Raw genomic sequence first — 22777 nt, 5'->3', positions numbered from 1 at the left:
ATAAGATAAGAAGAGACAATTTGGTGAAATACATTTAATATACCAACAAACACTTCTCTTTACCAGGAACGAAGATGAAGACAAATAAACCAAGTTTGTGAGATATTTAAGGTTTTACAACAGTCATCCTTATAAAGCACTTATATAAAGAAGTTTGAATATTCAGAAAGATAGAGAACACATATTCATTGTAAAAGTACATCCATTCTTCCTATCAGAAAGATTGTACTTAATAAGTTGTATCACGTCTTGATATTAAGACGAAACAACAATGTTATCTTACCTAATTTTAACTTAGTGTTATTGATTTGAGCATAAAGAGGTTTAACTATAAAATAATACTTAGGTAGTTGTTTGAAGGGGCAAATCAAATAATATTTAGGTTGAGCCAGAAGTGACGTTTGAAAGAATACTTGTATATTTGCAAATGATAGTGGAACTTGATCGAGTTAATAAAAAACTGGACGTAGTCTCGGTGATTAAGACAAACTAGTATGAAAACACCTTGTATTCATCTTACTTATCTTTGTTTGCACTCTTTTAAGTTATGATACTACTTTGCTATTTTTACAAAAGTGTTGAGTTTTTCGATTGATACTATTCAACCATCTATTCTAGTGTCTATCTTTTTTCCACAAAACCTTGAGATTTTGATTTTTTCTTCTTCTTTCTAGGCTTCCTTAATGCGTGAGGATCATTGTTGGATTGTTGATTTAAATCCTGAGAAGTTAAGAATCAAGATTGTGTTGGTGTAGAGCTTCGGTGATAATTCGAAGGTGTTCCTTTCTTCTTCTCCCTTCTCGGTTCACTTTGACTCCAAGGTAAGGAAAACTAGAACTTGTATATTTGATAGATTGATAAGTTGTATGTGCCTTGAATTCATTGAGTGTATGATTGAATGGATGATTCTGAGTTGAGGATTGTTGCTTGTTGAACTTTGGTGCTTTGAGTTCATGAAGGTGAATTTTGGTGATTAATTATAGTTGTTGTTGCATGTTGCCATTTTGGTGTAGAACGAGTTGCTTATGATGTATATGTATGGTATATTGCAATACATGCTTGGGATTTCTTGTATTTTATGTGATTTGAGCCAAATTCAAGGTCTACTAAGTGCATAACTCATCATCGTGTCGGGCATGCCTTCATATCCTCGAGCGTGACTCAAATTAGGAGACCTTTGTCTTATTCACGTTGGGTGTTAGATTGGTGGTCAAAATCCATGTTCGACCTCATTTAGGCAAAGAGCCTTTGTTTGGGTCACGCTTGACGTCAATACATTGGTGCTTAACATCCTTCAGCCAGAGAACTTCTATCTTGATCAGCTTGACACCACTCAACTAGGATCCAACATCACCAAGTCAAAGAGTTCTAAAGGCATTTGTGTCCAACGTAACCAAGTCAGAGAGCTCTTCTCTAACCCATGCTTGACACTACCAATCTCATTTTCGATGTCAATGAGGTAGAGAGTCTTTGACCTGCATCACGCTTGACACCTTGAAGTTGTGTCTGACACGATCATGAATTATGTACTTGACAAATTCACGTTTTAGCTTAATCTATACCCAAAACTCAAGGAAACCGACATGTAATGCCATAATCAAACTCTACACATCATAAGAAGTTCATTTCTCACCAAAATAGCTACATGCAACCAAGAATTGATCATCATTCACCCAAAATCTCCTCAACACATTCAAAAGTCCCAATGCCCCCACAACACAAGAATTCAATCTCTTAATTATCAACATAGCCACGATTTGGGTAAATGCAAACATCATTTAACTTCATCAATCAACAAAGAATCCGGTTCTAACTTCCCTTAAATTTAATCACTAAGAAAGAGGAAGAAGAAAGAAAAAGAAACTAAGCTTCGAGAAATTTGGCATGAAATTACCACCGTTTGATTATTAGCCTCCTGAGCCTTGAATTTCAACATTACTCCCACAATTGAGCTCTAGGAGAGATCACAACACTCTAAAAAAGAGTGTCGGAAGAAGAGTTCTCTTAAGCTCTAGAACTCCTCTCTTTTATTGAATTATAAAGTTCATTTTTTAAGAAAAATCTTATATACCTTTCTCCAACAGATCAAACTTGACATTTACCTAGAGAAATTCTTAAAATATTAAAACTCATAAAAATTTATAAAATTTCTCAATAATTTAAATAATTAAATAACAAATCACCACAACACATAATTTAATAAAATCAATAATTATTGATAATCTTACAAAAAGTTATTAAATGAATATTTTTATTCAACAATTAAATGCCTAAATCTATAACGTTCAATATATTTTACGCTCCCAACTAATTATAAATCATGTTTGGTTATTTTGGTATAATGTGTAAAATAATGACAAAATTTTTGATTAAATAATAATATAAAAATATTTTACATCATTTATGTATATTACATATATTAGATATATTTTTCACCATAAACAAACAATCTTGTTGGAATGAGACATAATTATTATAAAATAATAAAATTTTCTTCCGAAAAGTTAATATAACTACATAGTATCTTTAGAAACAGTAAACCAGCTTATGACATTCATTTTTTTAGAAACTAGAGAGTACATCAGGGGGAGGGAAGTGGAAATAGCAAAAACATTATTAGGAAAAGCAGAATCTTAGCTGGATCCACCACTACCTAAATTTTACTCTCAACTTTCTCCCCTTTTCTCCCTCTGATTCAACCTTTTCCCATACACACACATTCAACATACTTCCTTTCCTTCTCTCTCCCACATTTGGAAAGAGAGAGAGAAACAAGACTCTCACACCCAACACAATGTGCAGCACCATCTTCATCTTCATCCTCATTGCACCCTTCTTCCCCCAAACAACACCCACACCCATCCACAGAAGAATCCTCCACCAACCCCTTCTCCCCCAAGGAGCCTCACCCCCTCCCTCACAGCCCCCAACCCCACCACCATCCCCAAACCCTTCACCTCCAAACCCAAAGTACCCATTTTCAGCAACACCCAACACCAATGCCTCCACACCATTCTTCCCCACATACCCATCACCACCACCGCCACCCTCTCCCTCAGCCTATGCTTCCTTCCCAGCTAACATATCCTCCCTCATCCTCCCCCAATCCCCCAAATCCAAATCCTCCGCCAAACTCCTCGCCGTCGCCATCGCCTCCGTCGCCTCCGCCCTCGCCGTCGTCGCCCTCTCCGCCTTCGTATACTGCCGCCGCCGCCGCAAGCACTACTCCGCCGACGACAAAACCCTCAGATCCGACAGCAGCATCCGCCTCTTCCCCCGCGAGCCACCCCCCGCCGCCGGCGCTGCCCGGAAATCCAGAAACACTTCCTCCACCAGCTCTGAGTTTCTCTACCTCGGCACCATTGTTAACTCCCGCGGCGGTGGCGGTGTCGATGACCTTTCCGACCCACGCGCCGCCGCGTTGAACCCCCGGAAAATGGACTCGCCGGAGCTCCAGCCGCTGCCGCCGCTGGCGAGACAGGCCTCCAGGCTCCGCGAGGAGGCTACTCCGCAAGAGGACGATGAAGAGGAGTTCTACTCGCCGAGAGGGTCGTTGAACGGAAGAGAAGGCTCCGCCGGAACCGGATCGGGTTCCCGGCGAGTTTACGCTGCCATTGCCGGAGAAAACTTGGTTGGTCGTAGCAGCAGTGAGTCCACCTCTTCTTCTTACTCTTCTTCCTCTTCTGCTTCCCCGGATCGTTCTCATTCCATTAGTCTTTCTCCGCCGGTGAGCATAAGCCCCAGAAGATCACAGCCTAAGTCGCCGGAAAATACCATGACCCACCATTCTCCGCCGCCGACGCTGTCGGCGACGGCGGCACACTCGCCATCCTTGTCCACACTCTCGTCTCCGTCGCCGGCTTTCGGTCAGCACGTGCCTTCGTCGTCAATGTCGTCGTCGCCGGAGCGGAGGGAATGCCAGTCGCCGTCGCTCTCGCCACTCTCTCTGTCGCCGAAGAAAAACCCAGATGGTGAATCTGTCCCGGGACACGTTGTGCTCGAAAAGACGGATTCTTTTGGCTCATCTAAGGAGAAAAACGAAGGTGGGTCGCCGAGACTGTCGAATGCTTCTTCTATTGGGAAGTCGTCGGCGTTTTCTCTGCCGTCGCCTGAAAAAGGAATGAACTTGCATCACGGGTTGGATCAGTCTCCGACCATATCCGATGTTTCAGATCGGTATCGGCATTCTCCTCTTTCATCACTGCCTCTGTCGCCGACGTTGCTTTCGTCACCGGAGATAGAGTTGAACCCTCAGCCTCAGCCTCAGCCTCAGCCTCAACCTCAACCTCAACCTCAGCCTCAGCCTCAGCCACCACCTTCTCGGAAGCACTGGGAGATTCCTGACTTGTTGACCCCAATTAGCGAATCACCAAACTTTTCAGCTCCACAGAGGAAACAATGGGAAATTCCGGTTCTTTCGGTACCAATTGGTCAATCTAGTAGTGTTTTAGCCCCTCCTCCGCCACCTCCACCACCTCCACCGCCACTACCGGTGGTGCGGCAGCGGAAGCAGTGGGAGGTGCCGTTGCCTTCTCCGGTTACCCCGGTGGGTCAACCGGTTTCAAGGCCGCCGGCACTGACGCCTCCTTCTAGGCCTTTTGTGTTGCAAACCCCAAATACTAAGGTTTCTCCTGTTGAGTTGCCACCTGCTAGTTCTCAGAGTTTTGAGGAGAATCCTGAGGAGATGTCTAAACCTAAGTTGAAGCCTTTGCATTGGGACAAAGTGAGAGCCAGCTCTGATCGTGAGATGGTGTGGGATCAATTGAGGTCCAGTTCTTTTAAGTAAGATCTTCAACTGTCACTATGTTACTTTACTGTCTTGTTTTGTTGTTATGGGTTTTTGGTTTATGAATTTCTGTTATAGTTGCAATGATTGGGGAATGACACTTTTGGTAGTTGATGATTCATGCCTGAATGTTTTGATTGTGTTCATGGATTAAAGTGCTTTGAATTGGTTTGGCTGCAGGTTGAATGAAGAGATGATTGAAACTTTGTTTGTAGTGAACACACCAAACCCAAAACCCAAGGATACTACACCTCGCTCAGTTCTTGCCCCTCAAAATCAGGAGGATAGGGTGCTGGATCCTAAAAAGTCTCAAAACATCGCTATCTTGTTAAGAGCACTTAATGTGACCATAGAAGAAGTGTGTGAAGCACTGTTAGAAGGTATTTTTCCTTTGGTTATAGGCTTGAGGTCATAACTTTTCATTTCCTTAGCTTTGTTGTAATTATTGATATTGATTGTACCTTGGATAGAACAACTTCTGTTTGAAGTGTTGGCAGTTGTGGTAATATTGACACCTATGTAAATTCTTGCTCAGCTTGGCCTCTTGAAGATAATCATTTGGAATAAATTCCTTACCCACTCATGACACATCAATTTTAGTTGCATGTGCAGTTGATACTTGTGTATTTTAAATAGTTTCTGGATACAGTGGGAGAAATTTAAAGGAAAAAGAACAGAGATATTTCTGACACTAATTTGGCAACATCTTTTGCTTTAGTATATTTGTAGAAGTTAGGTGTAGGTCTTCATTGAGGGGAAGATGTGTTTGTTGCCTAGATAATAATATTTGTGCAAATGACTAGTTGTGATTGAATGAAGCTAGTGAGCTGTTTTGTTCTGCTATTGCATTGCTGTATTTCTGGAGAATTTCTTTAGGTTGAGTTATTTCTGTCCTCCAGACTCCAGTAGTCTGGTTACCGAAACAATATACTTGTGCACTATAAATCTAGGCTTTAGTAAGTCTATGACTTTATGTCATGTGATTCACAAGATTCATAAAGTGCCAAATGAAAGAGGTTTCATCTTTTCTCATTTTTGTGGTGTACTCTCTCTACATTCTATTTGGTGATAAAAATTCACTTTTAGTCGTTACACTACCTTGCTTGTAGCCCTAGTTCATAAGAATGTACTTTTTAATGACTATATCTGTCCACCACTTTCCAACATTTACTATTTTTTTTTTGTATTTATTATGCTATGCAGCTTAATTAATTTATCTTTTGACAGGTATTACTGATACACTTGGAACTGAACTACTTGAAAGCTTGCTAAAAATGGCACCAAGCAAGGAGGAAGAACGCAAATTGAAGGAACATAAAGATGATTCTCCAACCAAGCTTGGTCCTGCTGAGAAATTTTTGAAGGCAGTGCTTGATGTGCCTTTCGCATTTAAAAGGGTAGAAGCAATGCTTTACATAGCTAATTTTGAGTCAGAACTGGAGTATCTTAGGAAATCCTTTCAAACTTTGGAGGTAATCATTATTCTTCCCCATATGTTAAGATATTCTCATGAGGTTTCTCTTTGTACATGTCACCAGTTTTAGTGCCTTTGCATTTGCAGACTGCCTGTGAGGAGCTGCGAAACAGTAGAATGTTCTTGAAGCTTCTAGAGGCCGTGCTCAAAACCGGGAACCGCATGAATGTGGGGACAAACCGTGGGGATGCACAGGCATTCAAGCTTGACACGCTTCTCAAGCTGGTTGATGTCAAAGGCGCAGACGGGAAAACCACTCTACTTCACTTCGTTGTACAAGAAATCATCAGAACCGAAGGTGCTCGTCTCTCAGGTACCACCAACCAAGCCCCAAATGTGAATTCAAACGATGATGCCAAGTGCAGACGGCTCGGCCTGCAAGTGGTCTCCAGTCTAAGTTCAGATCTAGCAAACGTGAAGAAGGCCGCCGTGATGGACTCGGAAGTCCTCAGCAGCGAGGTCTCAAAACTCTCCAAAGGAATTGCACACATTGCAGAGGTTGTGCAGTTGAATGAAAATGCAGGGTCAGATGAGAGCAGCCAGAAGTTCAAAGAGTCAATGAACAAGTTCATGAAGATGGCTGAGGAGGAGATTCTAAAAGTCCAAGCCCAAGAAAGTGTTGCTCTATCACTTGTGAAGGAGATCACAGAGTATTTCCATGGGAACTTGTCAAAGGAAGAAGCTCATCCATTTAGAATCTTCATGGTAGTGAGAGACTTCTTAACAGTTCTTGATAGGGTGTGCAAAGAAGTTGGTATGATAAATGAGAAAACCATGGTTAGTTCTGCACATAGATTCCCTGTCCCAGTGAACCCTATGCTTCCACAACCACTTCCTGGACTCATTGGAAAGAGACATTACAGTTCCTCAGATGATGACAGTCCTTCACCTTAGCTGCATGTGTATCACTCATGTCAGTGTCACATCTTTTTGGCTGTCAGGAACAACCTGGAACCAGGTGATTTTGAAGGGTCTGGGGGTGCATGTATGTTCTGGCCCATTTTTTTTTTTCTTGTTAAATTGTAAAAATCCTTGTAAAAGATTTGAGTTATATATATTATAGATTATATATAGAGTAGAAGATTTTCTTTGGGAAAAAGAAGCTTTGCCATATATGAATAGGATATGTATTTTTACTAAGTTTGTTATGTACAAAGCTATTCAATTGCAGATGAGTCCTGGTTACAAATGCTCTTTGGAAGAGTGTAATTTGCGAAGCCAAGATACAATTCGTGAGCCAGATACTAGAATTTATGTGCAGGGTGTGTGAGTTTGTTGGGTTTTAGTTTTCTCATAGTCCACTTGCTAATATGTTCTCAGGAGTTAATATCATACTTTTTATTGCTTAGAATTTATTAAACAGTAAAATCATGCGTGAAAACTTGTTGAATAAGGAATAATATTGACACAATTTTATAATTTTTTTTAAACAATAATTAATAATTAAGAGTGTCTAAAACAATGTCTTAAAAAATGTGTTATTAGTATTTTACTTTTATATTCTTTAACGCGTTTATAAGTCATCAATCATTATTGTGAGTCATGCTATCCAAGACCAATTTTAGGGCCGTGTCACTTGAGCTGAACGTAAGCAGAGGAGTATATATCACATTAACAGATGTTTATTGTATAATATTTGTTGTAGTCAAGACTCAAGACAATTAAGTACGTACAAAATATCAACCTTTTTAGGTGATACATATCTTTCATTTACATAGTTTTATAATCTTTTGTTTCTTCAAGGGCAGAATTTATTTTGACATAAAAATGTTTTTTTTTAATATTTGAAATAAAAACTGATAACAAAGCAAGATGTTCACCTGAATCTAATTTTTTACTAATTTAATTTTAATGATTGAGATTTTAACTTCACCGGAATCATTTTCAAAATTTCAATTGGATCAAAGCTTCTGAAAGTTTTTCATTTGTCTACCATTATAAACAATACCATATCTCTACCGTATATATACACAAGGGAAAGCATGTTTACTAAAATGTTAGACCAAAACCAAGCATGTTATCAAATGGAAATGGATTTGTTTTATTGCACCAGTTTTGTCACTTACTCAATTGAAGGCATGTTCCATGCACAATTGCCAGCACGTGATGCCCAGAGCTCAGAAAAAGAAAAAAAAAGTGTAGTTTAGTTGACAGATTAGGGAAGTAAACGGCAAAATAGAGCAGCATCTCTCTCTAGCTCTATGATATGATCAACATGGTATGGCATGTATGTGTGTCTACAGAAAACATGTGAATAACACCAAAGCAATAAAATTGAAATCAGACAAACATTGGTCTTCGTTGTCCATCACCTGATCTGGCTGGTTCCAAATGAAATCAGGACCATGTACAACTTATCTATGCACCACTTGTGCCTTGGAAATATAGTCAATGAAGCATTCAAGTCAAACCAGTAGGATAAAATATAAATGCTCTACCAAAAATATGTAAATGTTCACCATCAAGTAGAAAATTAATGAATATAATATTTATTTGTGGAAAAACCATAAATAGGTTGAAGAGTTATTTCTTAGTATTCTTTTTATTTTTTTAAACATAAATATGGGTCATGCATTGGTTTAAAACTGATAAATGATGACTAACTTGCGTTCACAAAATTTGGCTTCCGTTAATGATCTTTCTAAAATAAAAAATTATTATTTTTAAATTTCTCTAATGTAGAATATGCTTCTTCTTTTGTTGATGGCACAACTTATTCTCTATTGCCTCGCAGCTTATTGTGAAAATGAAATTGTTTTAAGTGTTTGAAGCATGACTATATCTTACATAGCTTATTAATTCCTGAATCACTTGGAAGTTGCTAATTTAAAAGAGAATTGTATAGATGGCAGTTTAGTAACACCAACTGCTTTAATACTAACATTAATTATTGTCTCTTGTGGATTTTGAAGTTGATTGATAGTTAAGTTTAATATAGCTTTGTACACTTTCACACACAAAAAAGTTATAAAAAAAATGTATATATTGATGGAGTTATTTTTATGGTATTTGTCTGAGAGGATATTTTATGAGTTATTTTTATAAGGTTATTACACAAACATACTCCACAATGATGAGATATTGTCCGCTTTGAGACTTAGCGTTTTGCTTTTGTTCATCACCAAAAGACCTCTCAATCATTGAAATATGTTTGTATTATATAAGTTGTTATTTCTTGTGTTATTTTATCGATGCAATGATGAGATATTGTCCGCTTTGGGCCTTAGCCCTCACGGTTTTACTTTTGGTCATCACCTAAAAGGCCTCTCAATCATTAAAGTATGTTTGTATTATATAAGTTGTTATTTCTTGTGTTATTTTATCGATGTGGGACTTGTTTGTATCCCAACATATATATAGAAAAATAATTGAGTTTAGTTCACTAGTATGCTCTAAAAAAAAATACAATTAAAACAGGTGCATGAATATCCCTACTCACTATGAAAAGTGACAGTGTGGGCCACAACCGCAAAACTCAGTATCATCCGCTAAGAGGCAGGTGTAATTGTGTAAAATTCATAGCTTTCAGAGAATGACACCTTCAATATTCGAGAGAATGAACAAGGTGTGAGTACCTGGACAAAGAGAAAAAAGAAAAAAAGAAAAAAGAAATCAATAACAATATTCATATACTTTCATAGTTGCACAATATATGTTTTATTATTATTTATTTCATTTAATATCTGTTTTCCAGTTTTCCTATAGCAATATATTATTTATTGTCACGTCTTTCATTTGTCTCTCTCTTCTTTTTATGTTTAGAAATATATATATATATATTGGAGTCAGCTATCCCACCTTTCGAGGTGTCTCCAACGTAGCGAGAGTATCCCACTCTTTGAGGCGCCTCCAACATAGCGAGGAGATTAGTCACTTCTATCGACGGTGGATACTTCTATATATATATATATATATATATATATATATATATATATATATATATATATATATATATATATATATATATATATATATATATATATATATATATATATATATATAGAAGATGGATCTTTTTACTCTAGGAGTAAGTGTACCTAGACTTACTCCGTTCAATAACTCATGTTCTATATTAAATTTTAACGATTAAACCGTTTAATTTAAAGTTCTTAATGCATAGATCAAATCTGTAAATTTTTTAAAAATTTGAAAATCATTTGATATTTCATTTCATTAATTCAAATTGATAGATAATCATAAAATTATTTTATACATTGATTCGAATTAATGAAACGAAATATTAAATAATTTTTAAATTTTTTTAAAAATTTGCAGATTTGATCTATGCATTAAAAACTTTAAATTGAATGGTTAGATTGTTAAAATTTGATGTAGAACATGAGTTATTGAACGGAATAAGTCTAGGTAGACTTACTCCTTGAATATCCCTCCTCATATATATATATATATATATATATATTATGTCATATATGTTACTCTATTTCTGTGAGAGAAAGGCACTCTATAATACATGCATGCATTTAAAAAAGACATTTTAAAAGTGAGGGTTTGCTTTGAGTTCTACATAGGATATACCCATTCTCATTGATTGTACCATCTTTTCAAAGTTTAGTTACGTTAGAGGCCTCATAGGGAGGGAATCTTCGCAGTTATGTATAGCTGCATGCAGGATATTGAAATGGAATTATAGCCTCTCATTTTGCCTGACATAACATTTTTGCTCAATAACATAGCGTTTTTTTTTTTAATAAAAAAATGTTAACATAACATTGTTATTCATTCTTAAATCAACAAATCATCTTTATCATGTTTTTTTATAATCATATTATTTTTCTTTCATACCAGTATTCTAAAACTTTATTATCTGATTTGGCCGAAATATAAATAATACAACATATTTATTACAAACAAATTTTCGTTAAATAACCTTAGTTGATTATTTATTTTACAAGATGTATTATCTTAATTATAATGATCCGTCATGTCCGTCACACTACGGACAATACTACACACTACTGAAATATATATACTAAAATAGTATAATAAAATATTTACAACACAAGTTGCTAATCAAGCAACCAACGACAACCAATTATATACAATAAAATATGTTACTATAAGGTAGCCTAAAAAAAAAAATTCATCTCCAGGCACCTCCTGTGACCTCTAGCAGTTATCTCCAGTCTATCCCTGCCCTACTCCCATACAACGTATGATCATCCTAGTCCAAATCACATGGATACATGCAATGGTAAGCTAGAGACAATAAACAACTCATAATAATTTAATATGCAACATAACAACTATATAATCATCTTCGCATTCGACACATGAGACAAACAACATATATACTATACATCTTAACATCATTTCAACTTACAACATAGCAACACTATCATCATCTTCAACAAGGTCAACATACAACACAATCACAGCTTAACACCACAACAACAAATATACAACTCATATCAACAACAAATCAACTCATCAACAACTTATGCATCGTCACTCATTTCAACTCGGAGATTTCCAACAACTGAGGTTAAGCAGTCTAGGTGGCATAAACCCTACCGAATCGAACGTTTGACCTATCTCAACCAGTTCAGATATAGAACAACTTTAGGAACTCCGAAGAGAACCAGGTATAGACAACAATAGGCAATTTCTCAGGTGTGCCACTTAGACTCGGAGGTCCAGTACTACTGTCAGGACAGAAGGGTTTGGGTATGAGCCTACTACGGCCTTGGCTATAGCATCACCAATCCACATATGGAGTTAGCCCACCCACTATCCTCCAAGTACCACGCACCCTCCAGTACCTAGTCAAAGACATGGATCAACTATTTCCATGTCGCCCACACAGTACTAAGGGATTCAACTTTAAAAAAACTTTCAACTTATCACCTTAGTACTATGTATCTCAACATAGGACATATATCTTCACCATATGTCCTCAACTTTCCAACTTTACAACAATAGACATCTGGCCGCTTGTAATTGTGACACCCTCTACCCCAATATCATTAATAAACATAAACTATATTTATAAAAGATTTTTATAGAATGATATAAAACAATAAGTATCATAAGGTAGAAGATGCACATTCATAATACATACACATAAATATTACACTCAAGAAGTTATTATAAAACAAAGATTATAAATTAATCCCAGTAAAGGTGGCAGGGCCTCCTAGTTAGGAATTAACTTATAATCTTTTAGTAAAATTATAATATGACAAAAATACACACTTTCAACATAAATAACATAAAAATTACAAAAGAAAAATAATAATAATTTAACAATAAGTCTAGCTAATCCCGATGTCACATCTTATCAGAGCGAAACCCAAACAGAAGCCTAAGCTTCACCACCAACATCCTTAGCCTCATGCTAATTATCTGCATCATAATTTAAATATACACAAAAATGACAAGGGAGTGAGAAACTTCTCACTCAGTTGCAGATATAGAAATAAAAGTTAAATAGCACACACACACGCAATATAATTCACATATATAATCAATCTCACATATATGCTTATGTATAATGATTTCCTTGACTTGACTCACTAATGTATGCATGTGGCGCCATACAGAAGTTGCAGAATTTATCACTGGTGACCCAAAGGTACACCTATCACTGGTGTTCATACACCTCGTTAGCATGTTACATCACTGGTGTCCCGAAGGCACACCTATCACTGGTGTTCATACACCTCGTTAGCATATCGTGGGTGACTCAAAGGTACACCTTGTTAGTCGTGGGTATGCGGCCTCAGCGGCACACCTGGAGTAATATGTGCATATGATGCATGTCATACATTCACAGACTCAACCTTTAGCATGTTACACATATCATATTCATATTTCATAATTAAGAATTATTTCAATAATCCAATTTAATAGTCCAATAGTCCAACAGTCCAAACAGTCCAACAGTCCAAACAGTCCAACAGTCCAACAGTCCAACAATCCAACAGTCCAGAGGTTGCTTAGGTATCATATTTTTCAATAATAATATATTAAGATCTTTTAAGTAAAGTAGGAAGCTTAAAAGGTAATATAAGATAATAAGGAGGCTCAGCCTTCCATTTAAATAATAGATTACAAATTTATAAATACTTAGGAGGCTTAACCTTCCATTCAAATAACAGATTCTAATATGTAAATAAATAAGATATAAAACAAAACACATCAATAATACATATTCAAAGAAATAAACAACAGGTAAGGGATCGGGAGCCAATCCAACAAACAAACTATTTAACAATTATTCCCACACCCCCAAGCGAGGTTTCCCACTCCCCCCCTTACCTGGGTTTACAGAAATTTGGGCAGAATCTCCTCTCTTCTTTCTTTAAAAGGAATCGGAATTAGGGCAGAATCTCTTCCTCTTTCTCCTTAAACAAGGCACTAGAGCAGAACCTCCTTTTCTTTCTCCTTCTCTCTCTCTTACTTTCTCTCTCTATTTCTCCAGAATTTCCTTCTCTCTAGAATTCTAAATTTTCAAAACCTTAGGCCCCTATTTATAGAAATTTTGAAAATACTATGCACTATGCACTATTCATTAAAATAATATTATAAATTACTATGCACTATGCACTATTCATTAAAATAATATTATAAATTACTATGCACTATGCACTATTCATTAAAATAATAAAATTTATTAAAATTTATAAACTTCAGATCCGCAGCCCCCTCTGTAGCCGCCAGTTACTGTGCACATGCACAGTAAAATACTATTTACAAATACGTAAATACGTATTTATGAATAGTGAAAAACGTATACGTGAATAGTAAAATACATGAATAGTAAAATACGTAAATAGTAAAATACTTAAATAAAAATATGACAAACCTTCTAATAATCTCAATAAATATTTAAAATCAAAATAACTTGTTTTATTTATTAAAATTTGGGATATTACATTTTTAAACCCTTTAATAATTTCATAAATATTTAAAATACATAAAAAATAACCCTTTTTCATTGAATAAAATTTGGGATGTTACATTTACTCCCCTCCTTTTAGAAATTTCGTCCCCGAAATTTGCTTGAAAATATGAATGAATAAACTTCACGTATCTTGCTTTTTAAATCCTATGCAACCTTACTACCTTATTGATGTACAACTCAAAAGATATCTAAGGATACTCTTATGACCTCCTTCTAGGATTGCTTTAAGCTCTGACATACTAGAAATGCACAACTTATCCTTAAATCTCAAAACTTCATCCACTCCAAATTTAAACTCACTCTCCATACCTTGATTCAATTTCTCTACTTCTCTTTCATCTTAGACCATCACGCTTCTGCTGCGCCACTCTGATACATTTTAGCAACTCCTAAATAAATATTAAGAGTACTCTTATGTCCTTTCAAGTTTACTAAGCATCCAAATGTGTCCTTTCTAATATCTTGCTTACTTGGGTCACTAATAAAGGATCTAACTCCTGGTTCCTCTAATCTCACCCATTAATAAGTCAATGCTACTAGAGATAATCTTACACATCAAGCATAAGTTTCTAAATTCTGCAATCAAATTCACTCCTTAAATCATCAAAATAATAAATTAGTGATCATCGTAATCAAAATATCTGCCAGAATATTGTTTTTACTTCTACGATTATCTATAAAGATCAAGCTCCTAAGCATATGTTACATATATCATATTACTAATTTTACTACTCCATCTACAACCAATTCAAATTTTTATCCATCACCTTATCTTATAGCCTCGTATCTTGTCACCAAAATGAATCAACTAATTATATTTTCTCAAATTTCTTTCAATGATCCACTTGTTACTCGAGTCATACCTAGTTTTACATTACTAGGAGTAATCTCACAAGGCAGACTTAAATTTCTAATTTGAGTCCAAAGATCCATAAGGGAAAATATAAAGGTTTCCTACACAAAACATCGGTTACCACAATAACTTTGGCTCAATAACTTTCAAAATTAAAATCTTATTCCTTAAAGATTTTCAACTATCTCTTTCGGTCAAAAGATATTTAAGGCTCTTATGATCGCTAAATACCTCAAGCTTAGTATTATACCAGTAATGTCTCCAAAATCTCAAGTGTAAACATTACAACCCCTAACTCAAGGTCATGGAAATAATCCATCAAACTTGTCTTCAAAACATCACTCTATACCACATAAAACTCACTAAAGTCCGGTAACGTTATCACTAGTCAATGTTTCCATAAGAGTTGAAACTACTCTCAAACCTACTATTCCACATAAAGATAATACTTCCTCCTAGTGAATGTAGTTAAGGGCAATACTATCCTAGAAATTCCTTTAATAATTCTTTAATAATAATAGGCTAACCTAATAAAACTCTTATCCTTCCTAACTGGCTTAGATATTTCCTCATTTTAAACACAACTTCTACCTAAACAGATCCATATTTACCTCAAATGGAATTTACAGGAACTAGAAAACTTACCTTATAATATAAAATAAAATAAATATAATAGTAATACTTAGACAATTTAACATATACCCATCTTAGATATATCTTCATCTTCAACTATAATATGATCATATCACACCCTAAAATCACTTTCACTAACTACACGACATTCACCAATTGATCCCTAAGGTCATCTATCCACAAATCAACATGCATGCATACTAAATCATATTAGAATACCTACTTTAAACCTGTTTATATACCATTCATAAGTATGTACATGAACAACCTTTACCACATAGCATCATACAACCTTAAACAACCTCTTAATCCACATGATAACATCCCAAATATCTTAACAAAGTCAATTCTTATCATTGCATTGCCTACTAACCCAAAAATATTATTATACAGCCTAATTTCTTTTTTTTAAATAACTATCAAAGAAAACAACACATAGAGAGTTCAATTCTTCCATTTGATCTTATCCTATCATCAAAGAAAACTAATTGATTAAACTACAACTCTTAGAAAGACATAAGATTCCAAAAAGATCATCTCCTTAGCTAAAGATTCAAAAATCACTTCAAGTATATTCAGCGCTTACAACTAAACTTCTGATCATCGAAGCAGTCATAACTAAAGTTTCAAACCTCTGTTTTATCTTTTTCCAATTCCATTGGGAAAATAATATCCAAAGCCATAATCTTCATAAAGACCGCAAAAAAAAAAAAAAAAAAAAAAAAAAAAATCTAATTCTGTCAATATGATACTCAAACTGTCAAAACTGTAGCGAAAATATTTTCTACACCAAACAACATTAGTGTATCAATATATCTAATGTCACAAAGTACCTCAACTCTTTCCAAATTCACTCTTCAATTTCTCGTTCAAGCTTCTCAATACTATCCTCAACCGCAATAACTCACATGCTACCTAAACCATAAATAATTAACTTGTCAATAATAACACTTAAGGGAATTATCATCATTTCGATCTCTCACCAAGGAGACAACCACCCTTAGATTGAACCTGCTACAACTATAGATGTCAAAAACTCCACCAATCATAAACTCTTAGTACACTCAATGTATCACTCACATCCAAGGTTCTAATAGCTCTAGTTGGCTAACACTATCATGACTATCTTTCCTCTAATTACATAGCAATATCAAAATCAACAATATCAACACAAAACAAACATCATCATCATAATACACAACAAATAAAACATAGTCAGAGTACACAACAGAGTCATGATAAGCACATAACACACACGTTCGATTAAATCGACCTGCTCTGATACCACTAAATGTGACACCCTCTACCCCAATATCATTAATAAACATAAACTATATTTATAAAAGATTTTTATAGAATGATATAAAACAATAAGTATCATAAGGTAGAAGATGCACATTCATAATACATACACATAAATATTACACTCAAGAAGTTATTATAAAACAAAGATTATAAATTAATCCCAGTAAAGGTGGCAGGGCCTCCTAGTTAGGAATTAACTTATAATCTTTTAGTAAAATTATAATATGACAAAAATACACACTTTCAACATAAATAACATAAAAATTACAAAAGAAAAATAATAATAATTTAACAATAAGTCTAGCTAATCCCGATGTCACATCTTATCAGAGCGAAACCCAAACAGAAGCCTAAGCTTCACCACCAACATCCTTAGCCTCATGCTAATTATCTGCATCATAATTTAAATATACACAAAAATGACAAGGGAGTGAGAAACTTCTCACTCAGTTGCAGATATAGAAATAAAAGTTAAATAGCACACACACACGCAATATAATTCACATATATAATCAATCTCACATATATGCTTATGTATAATGATTTCCTTGACTTGACTCACTAATGTATGCATGTGGCGCCATACAGAAGTTGCAGAATTTATCACTGGTGACCCAAAGGTACACCTATCACTGGTGTTCATACACCTCGTTAGCATGTTACATCACTGGTGTCCCGAAGGCACACCTATCACTGGTGTTCATACACCTCGTTAGCATATCGTGGGTGACTCAAAGGTACACCTTGTTAGTCGTGGGTATGCGGCCTCAGCGGCACACCTGGAGTAATATGTGCATATGATGCATGTCATACATTCACAGACTCAACCTTTAGCATGTTACACATATCATATTCATATTTCATAATTAAGAATTATTTCAATAATCCAATTTAATAGTCCAATAGTCCAACAGTCCAAACAGTCCAACAGTCCAAACAGTCCAACAGTCCAACAGTCCAACAATCCAACAGTCCAGAGGTTGCTTAGGTATCATATTTTTCAATAATAATATATTAAGATCTTTTAAGTAAAGTAGGAAGCTTAAAAGGTAATATAAGATAATAAGGAGGCTCAGCCTTCCATTTAAATAATAGATTACAAATTTATAAATACTTAGGAGGCTTAGCCTTCCATTCAAATAACAGATTCTAATATGTAAATAAATAAGATATAAAACAAAACACATCAATAATACATATTCAAAGAAATAAACAACAGGTAAGGGATCGGGAGCCAATCCAACAAACAAACTATTTAACAATTATTCCCACACCCCCAAGCGAGGTTTCCCACTCCCCCCCTTACCTGGGTTTACAGAAATTTGGGCAGAATCTCCTCTCTTCTTTCTTTAAAAGGAATCGGAATTAGGGCAGAATCTCTTCCTCTTTCTCCTTAAACAAGGCACTAGAGCAGAACCTCCTTTTCTTTCTCCTTCTCTCTCTCTTACTTTCTCTCTCTATTTCTCCAGAATTTCCTTCTCTCTAGAATTCTAAATTTTCAAAACCTTAGGCCCCTATTTATAGAAATTTTGAAAATACTATGCACTATGCACTATTCATTAAAATAATATTATAAATTACTATGCACTATGCACTATTCATTAAAATAATATTATAAATTACTATGCACTATGCACTATTCATTAAAATAATAAAATTTATTAAAATTTATAAACTTCAGATCCGCAGCCCCCTCTGTAGCCGCCAGTTACTGTGCACATGCACAGTAAAATACTATTTACAAATACGTAAATACGTATTTATGAATAGTGAAAAACGTATACGTGAATAGTAAAATACATGAATAGTAAAATACGTAAATAGTAAAATACTTAAATAAAAATATGACAAACCTTCTAATAATCTCAATAAATATTTAAAATCAAAATAACTTGTTTTATTTATTAAAATTTGGGATATTACATTTTTAAACCCTTTAATAATTTCATAAATATTTAAAATACATAAAAAATAACCCTTTTTCATTGAATAAAATTTGGGATGTTACAGTAATCGGTATAGCTCGGCCTGGCCCCTATACCGTGGTTGCTTTATACACGTGTGCCTCTCGACCTTGCCCACACACGGGATCAACTAAGTTCTAGAGGAGAACAACACAACGTCCACTCCAAGGGACAACTTCCCAACGAGGGTTTTCAACAAATTGGGTTCTCAAAGTACCACAACTATCTCAATCCGCACAATGGGATGAGCAACTTCGAAAACATCTCCTCTAGTCCTAGTGATCAACAACTTATCATTACAGCTTAATCAACTTACAACTTAAACAACATGGTATATCAGCACAATAACTCATCAACGTTATTTAACAACACATTTTAACAACACAACATCTCATTTCAACTTTGAACAACACAATCGACTCAATCATCATAAAATAATATCTTTTCAACACATGACACAACATACAACTTTATAGCAACATACAACTCTTCTCTAACAACTTCACAATATTATTATCATGCACTTCACAACATATACATGTCCACACATAACATATAGCAACTTTATCAACTTAATTTCAACTAGCTTCAACAATATCATAGATCAACACACAACTTGTAAACAACTTCACAACTTAACTACAACAAGCATCTCCAACAACATCATTAATAAATATTTAATCATATATTAGCAACACACAATATTTTCATCACATAACACAACTCATACTAATCAACCTAAGTACCCAAATGAATTCCCAACTCACATACAACCAACAACTTTACAATCTAGCTTCCCTTACCTGAAGATTGGCTCAGAATAGCCAAGAAGCGGAATTTCCTTTCCGAAGCTCAACCCGAAACTTCAATCCACCCAAAGCAAGCTTCATAGTCCAAAGTCCTTCTCTCTAAAACTTCTCTCTAAAAACCTCCATTTTCCTCAACTGCCCACAACCTCTATTTATAGAAATCTGAAACGGCCAGAACGGCCTGTTTCGAATCCGGAACGGCCCGTTCTAGGCTCCTTCATCATGTGTAAAATTCACATGCAGAATGGCCCGTTCTGAAACCAGAACGGCCCGTTCTGGAGTTGAATTTAACTCACAATGACCACTTTGGAACGGCCCGTTCCAGTCCGAGATATTCATAGGCCTATTTAGTAGTTTGGAACGGCCCGTTCCAGTTTGAAAACGACCCGTTCTGGACTACTAAATCACCCTTATTTTAGTAGTTTGAAATAACCCATTTCAATCTGAGAACGTCCCGTTCTAATCTACTAACTACGTTACATTAATCACGTTGTTGATTTTTATTCTTGATACAATACTTATTTATGGAGATAATAAAACTCAATCTCTATTGTAATAATCATCTTTATCGCTTTAACTGAGGTAACAATCACTTTAATATTGAATTTTTTTAATCTAAGGCCTAGGCTACTAAGCATGTGCCAATTTAGGTCTCATTTTTTTCTTCGTATTATGTACTAATTAAATGTTATATTATTTTAAAATTATTTTTAAACAATGAATATGTATTGTCTCCATTCATATATATAAATCTCTTTTCATTTTTTCTTGTCTCTTTTTTAAGACCTTTTCTCTTAATTATCAGTTATATTAATTAAATCTTTATCAAAATATTTTATTTAATAAATACTTCTTTTAAATAAAAGATAATAAATGTTTGATATTAATTGGATAAAAATATTTCTTTTATTAGAATTGAAAAAGATAAATAAACATTTCTTTTTTTTTTTCAAATATTAATTAATTAAGTAAGAAATGATTAAATAAAAAGAGAGAATATTAATTTTTTAAAAAAATAATTTAAATTATTAAAAAATTTAATGCTCTTAACTAAATTAATTATTTTTTTTTATTAAAAGGTGTAATTTAATTGAAATGGTATTATAATTAATCACGGAGGTTTTAATTTATATAAAAAGCTTACTTAGAATAATGGAAAAATGTTTTATGTACTCCCTCACTTGTTAAACTCCATATTTAATCAAGTACCGACAAAAGAAAATTTACGTAAGTTATTTTATTATTTTCTTTCTCTTTTTTTATTAGTTAGAGCAACTCTAATGGGAGTTACTTGTTCCATGAAGCAACTCAAGTCCCGGTTTTTTGTCATTGGAGAATTCTGACGTAGCAATATGAGTTGCTTGAAAAAGAAAGAGAGTTGCTTCCTCAATTAACCGTTCCTTAACAGATTTTAAGCAGATCTTATTGAACATATTTGGGAACGTTTCAAAAATAATAATGATGAAAATTAATTTCATATAATTTCTATGTATTTACTATTGCTTTATTTTATTTTTAATATTTACTTATTGTGTACTCGTAATTTATTTTCTTTCATTGTAGTGCAATTATCTTTTTTAATAAAAATTTAAAATTGGTTCATAAATTATTAGAAGAAAAAAAATTCTAAAAGTTGAATTTCTTAAAGTTTCTTACTATTAGAGTAAATTTGTGTTTGAGTTGCTTAATACTGACATGACACACTAGGAACCACTTTTTTTTTATTTTTCAATGCATGAAACAACTTAAATGAGTTGTTTCTATTTGAGATGTCCTTAATATTATTTCATATCATTAGGAGCGATTCTCGAATGTAGCATTTGTTTTCTGAATTTTAAAGATCAATATGTAAGATGACCTTACATATTTTGTATTTTAGGCCAATAACTGTGTTGAGGGACCCTAAACAGTTTCATTATATCTTTTTTAAGAACACAATTTTTTCATCAAAAGTAATCCAACTAGAGAGTATCAATGTGTTGGGATACAAACAAGTCTCACATTGATAAAATAATACTTCAATGACTGAGAGACCTTTTGGGTAAAAACCAAAAAGCAAAATCGTGAGGGCTTAGGCGCAAAACGGACAATATCTCATCATTGTGGAGTATGTTTGCGTAATAATCTTATAAAAATAACTCTCATAAAATATTCCTTCAGACAAATACTATAAATAACTCCAACAATAATATCAGAGCTTGGTTGGATACGGTAACAACCTTTATAATCTCTCATAACTCATAACATATAATGTGATATATAAAGACATCCCTTATTTGAGGGGAGGATTGTTAGGATATAAACAAGCCTCACATCGATAAAATAAGACAAGAAATAACAACTTATATAGCACAAACATACTTCAATGATAAAGATACCTTTTGGGTAATGACCAAAAGCAAAATCTTATAAAAATATCTCATCATTATGGAGTATACTTGTGTAATAACCTTATAAAAATAACTCTTATAAAATATCCTTTCAAACAAATATTATAAAATAACTCCAACACACCGTAATTGTTAGGACTCTTACAAAATATTTAATACACCCATTCGAAACTTAGATTATATTTGGACTTTGGCATGGCAAGAAGGACAAGTTGGGAAATTGAAGGATTAGTTATTAGGGGACATGTATTAACTGACGAGTAGGTAGAAAGAATTGGTCATTTCAAACAAACCAGACAGACCCATAAAACTCGCGAGAATACTGTCCCCACAGAACCGTTCACAGTGAGTGTTTGGGTGGTCAAGCTCAAGCTCAATGACATTCTAATCTTGTAACAAAACTCACACTCAACAACATTCCGTAAAAATTGTTATTGGTCTTTGTTAATATTACCAAGTTAAACATTTTACTAAATCCCATTTTTTGTATTTCATTTTCATTTTAATTTTTTGTTAGTTTCTTACATTCTTACACTTTTCATTCCTATGCCAAGATTGTTTGATTCTCTTGCATAGGAAACCAACCCATAACTCATTTTTCTTCCTATTCTTTTTCTCATCACATCTTGGAAAGAAGGA

The 22777-nt window shown here is 34.4% G+C and overlaps 1 protein-coding gene and 1 long non-coding RNA gene across 2 annotated transcripts; one reads left to right on the top strand and one right to left on the bottom strand.

Moving 5' to 3' along the window:
- Positions 1–2603: 2603 nt before the first annotated feature.
- LOC109807154 (formin-like protein 1) lies at positions 2604–7449 on the top strand. The gene is made up of 4 exons (XM_083074926.1): positions 2604–4782; positions 4967–5166; positions 6014–6258; positions 6348–7449. Exons 1-4 carry the CDS (start codon positions 2795–2797, stop codon positions 7152–7154), a joined length of 3240 nt encoding a protein of 1079 aa, XP_082931052.1. The 5' UTR covers positions 2604–2794; the 3' UTR covers positions 7155–7449.
- Positions 7450–12285: 4836 nt separating this feature from the next.
- On the bottom strand, positions 12286–18956 carry LOC145958223 (uncharacterized). Its single transcript, XR_014433874.1, has 2 exons — positions 13539–18956; positions 12286–12623 (listed from the first exon to the last, which is right to left on the bottom strand). It is a non-coding gene; the product is annotated as an uncharacterized LOC145958223 (long non-coding RNA).
- Positions 18957–22777: the final 3821 nt, after the last annotated feature.

Source organism: Cajanus cajan, chromosome 5 (genome assembly GCF_000230855.2).
Source record: "Cajanus cajan strain Asha chromosome 5, NIPB_CcT2T_4, whole genome shotgun sequence".
NCBI classification, from domain to species: Eukaryota; Viridiplantae; Streptophyta; class Magnoliopsida; order Fabales; family Fabaceae; genus Cajanus; species Cajanus cajan.
Note: the sequence above shows the minus strand (reverse complement) of the source record. Positions and strands in the feature narration are given on the sequence as shown.